This window comes from Amaranthus tricolor, chromosome 12, assembly GCF_026212465.1.
Source record: "Amaranthus tricolor cultivar Red isolate AtriRed21 chromosome 12, ASM2621246v1, whole genome shotgun sequence".
NCBI classification, from domain to species: domain Eukaryota; kingdom Viridiplantae; phylum Streptophyta; class Magnoliopsida; order Caryophyllales; family Amaranthaceae; genus Amaranthus; species Amaranthus tricolor.
In genome coordinates this window covers 13,709,933-13,717,880 of record NC_080058.1, presented here as the reverse complement: position 1 = coordinate 13,717,880, position 7,948 = coordinate 13,709,933, and the positions used below count along the sequence as shown (strand labels likewise).

The following is a 7,948-nucleotide window of genomic DNA, read 5'->3' as shown; positions in this document are numbered from 1 at the left end:
TAATTACTTTAGATGACAATATAACTTACTAAAATTTTTAATCTAATTTAGCTCTTAAATTTTACTAAAAGATATTTTTGATGGTTTTCTAAAATTCAATAAAATAAGATAAACTAACTATTTATGAATGAATTGAGTTTGTTTTAAGTCAATTCAAATTAATTTATTTGTTTTAATTTTAACCTAATTCAAACAACATTTAATAATATAAATGAACATATTTTTTAAAAATAATTTCTTACTTACGTATAAAATATTTTTTTTTCAAATAAGTAATTTCTTAAAGATTGTTATTTTGGTATAAAGAATTGATGTAATGACATCTTTTAAATACTTATCTTAATTTAAAATTTTTTAGGGAAAATAACTTTCCACGCAATCAATTATGGCCTTAGGAAATAAATACATTTGGTAAGACTCTATGAAGTTGTCAATTGCTATTTTCCATCTCTTTTTATTAATATTCATGATTACGATGATTATTTAAATCAATATGTTTTTCAAAAATAATTTCTTACTTACGTGTAAAATATTTTTTTTGAAACAGTTAATCTCTTCAAGACTCTTATTTAGATATAAAAATTAATGTAAAATATGTTTAAATACTTAATTTAACTTTAAATTTATTTAGGAAAATATATTATTGTAATGCATTCAATCAATTATAGTCCTATTGAATTAATACTTCTATATTTGGCAAAACTCTAAAAAAAGTCCATGAGTTATTTTCCGGTTCTTTTATTAGCATTTATGGTTTGTTAGTTTGTTTATTCTATTTAAATATTTGTTATCCGACATATATACATATGAGTAAAAGGAGAAACTTAAACCTTGAGCTTGAAATGCATTTTCATGGGCTTTTCGATGGAATGTTAAGAGTTGTTGGATGCGTTGTGAGATACCTAAAAGTATTTTAACTTCTATAGATGCTATATTAGAATTATCATCAATGCTCGGACTTTTTAGTTGTTTTTATCACTAAAAATGTAGATTGAACACGGGGTTCTTATGAGGAGTGGAGCCTCTTAGAGCTTCGAAAGCTCCTAGAATTGAGAATGATATATATCAACAAAAGGAAATCATCGTCCTCTAATGTGCAGTAGTCCTAGAGGTGAAAAAGTACAAAGAAGTTTTTAATTACGTGGTCTTTGCACTAACATTGCAAGTGAAGTAGAACAAATGAATGATCCCGACTCATACAATGAAACAATGGGTTCGATAGGTGAAAGATTAATTGCTTGGAGCTATGAGGTAAGAGAAGAAGTCTGTTAATGGCTATAAATCTTAGTCTATTATGAAGGCGACAGAAAACAAATGGGTTTGTTGGGTTTTTATGGGTCTTCAAGAAGAAGGAATGATTATTAAAATATTATGGCCCTATCTATAAAGCTCAAGTAGTTGCAAACAATTGTTCTAAAGTTGAAGGCTTTATCCTCTATGAGATACTCTCTTCAGTGGTGATGCTTTCTTCAATTAGAGGCCTCCTAGTTTTTTGGTGTGATGGTGGACTTGTTCTCTCCATGGGATTTGGGGGTCTATATATACACAAAGCAATCAAAAGATTTGAGATAGTGAGTAAGGAAGATCTTGTGTGTAGCTTGAAAAAGGTTCTTTATGGGTTTAAGCAATCATCAAGACTTTGGTATAAAAGTTAATTGGTAACTTTGTTGTTTCAGATGGTTTTGCACAAAGGTCTTACGGTGGTTGGGACTACATGAAGGGTTTTTGTGCATCTTGTTTTATCTCATGCAGCTGGTTGCGTGTAGTGTGTTTTGCTGAGGTGGAGGCTTTGATAACGATTTTTTTGAAGTTTTTCGATATGAATAATCTTGATGAGGCGTCCAAAGATTTGCAGCCACTTACAAAGCAAAAGTACAACGTTCTATGCACATGTTGCGGGTAGTATGAGGCACTTCATGGTGCGTATTGAGTTTCATCTTTATTCAAATTATGAGCATGGTAAGTATGTTTTGGCTAATGCAGGAAAATTACATTGGGATGTGGTGCTGTATTTTTTTGAGGTACTTAATGGGTGCTTGAAGTATCCTATTTGAAGTTTTGTGACTCGATTTATGGCATTGATTTAGAGAATTGCCTTCAGATTTCATATTTACTTTGGGTAATATAATGTATAGTTGGCTATCTTCTTTGCAAGATATTAAAACCATGTAATGTTTGAAGCGATTTTTCTATGGCCATTGTGGAGCCTTAAAGAAGCAAAGTGTTTAACGGTTTCATAGGGATTTGATATCAAGTCTAGATTTGACATGTTTACTTTGTAAAAGCTAAAGAGTGATTCATTTGATTGTTTGGACAACAAATACATTGAAATAAAAAAAATCTCTTCATTTAGTATGATTTTGAGATAAAGTTGTTGAATTTGGTGAAGAAAGTCCTGGAAGACAATTCGTTATGTATGATGATCAAGACTTTACCAACCAATAAGTTCAAGCTATGTGCTGACTTGGTTTGGCTTCCCTTTTGTGATTGTTAATGTTCTTGAAGAGTAGTGTTGGACATGAATAATGAGAAACGCTTTAAGAAGGTGTGCATGTGATTCGCACAATAAAGGAGAATGTGAGTTTCTCGAGAAGAATTCAATTGTAAATAAATTAAAAAACCGTTGACACCACCCATAGCATACCTACAAAATCCACGCATGAGAAAATACATTTAGCAAGGAAACATACGTTCAAAGTAGAGATGTTTAACATGGTAGGTCACATTGGGTTGGGTCACATTTTTATGGGTCACTAGCGGGTTGGGTCATTTATGGGCCTTGGTGTAAAAAGCCGGGCCGGGTCGGATAATTATATGAATTAATTGGGAAATTTTTTTACCACTTTTATTTATATTATTATATGATATTATTATATACATAGGTGGGCTGACCCAACGAGCCTTACAGTAGAATAAAAAAACTATTATATGAACTTATAAAATGCGGATCAAAGTGAGTCGGGTTTAAATGGACTTCACCCGCCCCGACCCGTTTAATTTGACATGACCCGGCCCATTTAATTTTTGACCCGACTCGCCCCGACCCTGCTCGTTGAACGCCTCTATTTCGAAGTCAATTAAAATGGATTAAATTTTCACGAACTTTAAAGTCAATTAAAGGTCATTATATCATTACAAATACAGTTCAAATTTATCAATTGAAAACGAACTACACTCACTGGAAAGATTTTTTTTTTTTTTTTTTTTCGAAAGAAACTGGAAAGATATTATAGATTAACATTGTAAGATACATCACAAAACTAGTGAAAAAAAGAATCACATCCTAATACTCTCAAGTAAAAAGGATTCACTTGAATATTTGAAAGAAACCTCAAAAATGATCTCCTACTCAAGCTTGATAAACAAAATGCGACTAATGGGGCACTATAAGAGTTGTATACAAGATGGGAAACACAATTACAATAACAAGAACAATTGCAAGAATCAGGGCAATACAAGTCCATTTTCGAGTATTCTTCTGGTGATCCTTGGCAGTTACAAGCTCACTAACACCTAAGCTCACGAACGAACGAGCCCTATTCACATTGCTGGCTATATCATTAAGCTGCTGTCCTTGAGCTTCCACAAGTGCAGCCATATCCAAAAAAACTTGATGTAACTCCAGCAAATTCCTCTCAATTTCCTTAATCGCGTCATGCCTTTCTTGTATCTCCTTCACCGTATCCATAATCTGACCTCGCCCTTGTTCTTGTATCGCCTTTTGTAAAAACAATTCGCTTTCTCCACTCGAGATCAATTTCTCAATAGTTTCCTCATCTGCCTTTTCCCCTGTTACTGTGAAATACCTTCTTTCGACAGTTTCTTTATACTCATCCGACATTTTTCCTCTTAGTTTTTGGAACCCATCCATGACGTCCTTAAGCTTCTGGCCTAAACCACTGACTACTGATGTACGTGTGCGATCAGCAGAAGACCCTGGGCCACACCCTGGGAGCCTCCTATGAGCCACATTCGACTTGTTGAGAGATTCAAGCTTGGTTTTAATGACCTTGGCTCGCTTCAAAACTTGCTCCACATCGGTATCCATTAATGCTCGTGTTTCTTTTACTGCCTTTGCATTTGTCGCAACCTTGCATTGTTCATTCGATTCTTGGAGCCTTTTGTAGAGCTTTTCTACCTCGGCCATGATTTTCTTGATAACATCCACCTCTTCGAAGAACTTGTCGAGGTTTGGTGTAGTCTGATTATTCCCTGCTTCCAAATCATCATGGTGTGCTTGGTCCTTGAGGTTTGCATACCTCTTAAACGAGCTCGAAAATAAGTCGTTCATCGCCTTTGTGTTATATTACTCGATCGATAGATCGTACGTTTTTTGGTTTTGGAATTGGAATGCTGAAGGACTTAAAGAAAGGAAAGTTCAGGTATTAATGGGGAGCTCGTTGTGTTTGTAGAATCTAAGGATCATGGAGATATTCCTCTACAATTAATCCATTTGACTCCCTCAATACATAATATGATCATAAATTATCCAATAATGTCATGTTACTTAGATGACATTCACTCCTTTTTATTCTTTTCATTTGTTAGTTGATAATGATGTGAATGTTGATATCTGTTGACTAATTTCAAATGCTTGGGATTTATAATTTTTTCTTGGAAAATTTCATATGGTCACTTGAGTTTTCGATTTTTTCCCGTGATAGATAAACTTTTTCTAATCCACATGGTAATCTTGCGATTTCAACTTTTTTCATGTAGTAGATAAAAAGTTAAGTTTTTTGTTAAATTAATTACTTTTTTCGAACAAATCTTTGAAAAATATGTCTATAAGGGTGATCTTAACATCTATTTTTATGAAAAGTTCATTATGATGGTTAATAATGACGTAAATTTAACAAAAAATCCCAACATTTTGCCAATTAAGTAGAAAACTTAAAAGCTTAGAGAGACTACACGAATTTAAAAAAAAACGTTTGTCTACCATATAAAAAAGTTAAAAATTAGGGTCACCAGATAAAATTATCTTTTTTATAATTTGGGGTATGTCAGAAATTCCCGACAAAAGAAAATTAATCTTTGATGTACATAGTGAAACTTGCAATGCATTTAAAAAAGTGAAAAAAAAGGTAAAAAGCTCTAAATCATTTTACTTTTTCAATTTGGATTCTTGGTTGTTTGAATTGGTAAAAATATAAGACGTATATTTCCCCGAGTGGTCACCTACCAAACAGACAATGTAATATCAACTAAGAAATCTTAATTGATGAAGGATGACATGGAAACCACTACGTATTGAGGCAAGTCTAGATTGACAATTTTTTTGTGTTTGTGGTCAGCCATTAACTTTTATTATTTGCCAAAAAATACTACGAGTTTTTTCCAATTAATCCGAGGTAATGATAATCAAACCAGATTTATGGTTTTAATTATTGTGGACTTGGACTTCATCTGAATTTCAGAAAGGATTTGTATCAATCATATATATATATATATATATATCACTATTATTAAGGTTTTTCGTAATTCACAGCTTAAAATGATTAATAAATGTATTTTTTTTTTCAAAACTTAATAGACGAAGTCAAATAAATTTTTATTTACGTAGACATTAAAACTTTAAAAAAACAGATATAATAAATAATCAGTTATTCAAATTACACATTAATACATATTTGTAGGATCACATCATTCTTTAATCTTATTCTATCGATTTCAATTATATCTCTTCCATGATCCTAGGTAAAGTCTTGATCGTAACAACCTTAATAGCAATAGAGTAGTTCACTAATAAAGTATTAATAAAGTGGGACTTTACTAAATTCTTTTAACAAAACCACGCTAGACTATTGTTTCTATTTTTATTTCTAAAAAGAATTAATCTTATAAAACTTTTATTTGAACATGAAGATTGAAATAATTGTCGTGTTATTATCATTAATAGCTAACAAATTATTTATTCTATCAAAATAGCTAAAAAATACATACACAAGATTATAGTTCCACCAAATATCTAACAAATTATTTTACAATAATATTTATTCTATCACACCCTCATTTTCGTATTGGGTGGTTTGTACACGTCAAGACTGTCTCAAAAATTGTCAAAGGGAGTAGGGGAAGCTATTTCAGTAAAAATATCAGTAGTTTGGTATCTTGACACAATATGAAAAACACAAATTTCACCACGTTTAAATTGTAGATATTTATAGATACTTAAATGCAGAATAAATAACGACAATTATTAAAAGTTTAAACATCTATACCCAAGAAAACATGGATTATTAAATATGAATCAAAAAGTGTGTAAAGAAATAATAAGTATTGATGCCTGACTTGTACAATTTTGTATAGAACGTACTTCCTCCGTTCCGAAATACTTGCTACATTTTGTTTTGGGCACTATTCATCGTTCAAGCTTATTTTGTATATTGTGGCTAATATGTATGTAAAAATATAGTCAAGTGGGATCTTTTTCGAATCGTCTAATCGTATACTTTCATAATATTAACTTTTTATAATTTTTAAAAGTATATAAGTCAACATATAAAATGAACAAAATAGCACATTAGATTGCGTAAAAAGTCAAATGTAACAATTATAATGAAACGGAGGAAGTATACTACAAAGTACTATTATCTTAATGATTAATTAGCATCAAAATAGATACCTCTAGTTAGTATACTTAATTCCGAATCAATATTGTGCTAGTACCGAGAAAACATGGAACGAAAAAAGCACAAAACTCACGTTGCCTTTTCTTTTTATTTTTCTCAGTCAATTATCCTATTACTGACTACTACGTCTTATTATTAAAAAAAAGTCAAAAATTCATTTAGAAAACCCTTTTCGAATAAACTCTAATGTCATTTATTGAGGGTAATTGAATCTTTGCCTTGATTATATATACCTGATCAATAATTGATCCTTAATTTATTTTGTGTGATCTTTTAGGATTATACAGTACTTTATGTGGCATAATTTCATTGGTCTAAAACCATACCTTATTCTCTAGCAGGTATCATTTGTACATTAAATGTATAATTTATACCTCTATATTAAACATAATGTATTTTATGTATTTTTAGTAAATAAGATGACAATACTAGAATTCATTATGTCTGATGATATCATATTTTACCATTATAGCTACTCCTTATATACTAACACCAATGAAAACATCCTTAATTGCTGCGGTTTTTTGGCCACTATATGCTGCGGTTTTGACCCTAAGCATTGGTGATGGCAGCGGATTGGCTTTTATTAAATGGTGCGATTCAAAACCGCAGCACAAAAATACATTATATGTTGTGATACTAAGGGAACCACAGCATATAGTATGTTTTTTTCAAATTCAAAAAACTACACTACATGTTGTGGTTCCCATAGAACGCGGTTCCTATAGAACCGCAACATGTAGGTAGTATTGTTTATTTTATTTTATGTTATTTTTTGCTTTTTTTCGTTTTATTAATAATCCAATGCATAATATTTATTTCTAATATACACAATTGCAATCACCAAATAATCACCATAAATTCATCACTAATATATTCCCTATCATTATAATAAACATATATATATATATATATATATATATATATATATATATATATATATATATATACATATATATATATATACACACACACACACACTTATTAAAATCTAACAATAATTTAATTATATATAAACACATAAATTAGATAGATACACAACCACATTGCTCTTCAATTCACGCATTTACTCTTTTGTCAAAGTGCATGTTTGCCTTGAAGTGTCATCTAAAACCTAAATGTTATATGAAATAATTAAAAAAAGTCTATATAATAATACATATACATTAGATTTTATAAATTGTTACTACAAAATTCTTTCATTTTCTTTTTGAGTTTGAACTAATTTTATTTAAGTTACAAATTAGCTCAGAACGTATGGTCATACTTTAATTTTTAGTTCTCACTTACAAGTGGCCCATAACAAGATAGAA

At 30.6% G+C, this 7,948-nt stretch overlaps 1 protein-coding gene across 1 annotated transcript; it reads right to left on the bottom strand.

Moving 5' to 3' along the window:
• Positions 1–3,238: 3,238 nt before the first annotated feature.
• On the bottom strand, positions 3,239–4,515 carry LOC130828806 (syntaxin-123-like). The gene has a single exon (XM_057694811.1). It carries the CDS (start codon positions 4,289–4,291, stop codon positions 3,374–3,376), a length of 918 nt encoding a protein of 305 aa, XP_057550794.1. The 5' UTR covers positions 4,292–4,515; the 3' UTR covers positions 3,239–3,373.
• Between the last annotated feature and the right edge of the window lie 3,433 nt (positions 4,516–7,948).

Excerpts from the sequence above, each read along its gene's own strand:
- LOC130828806 (XM_057694811.1), bottom strand. The coding sequence starts at position 4,291 with ATGAACGACTTATTTTCGAGCTCGTTTAAGAGGTATGCAAACCTCAAG.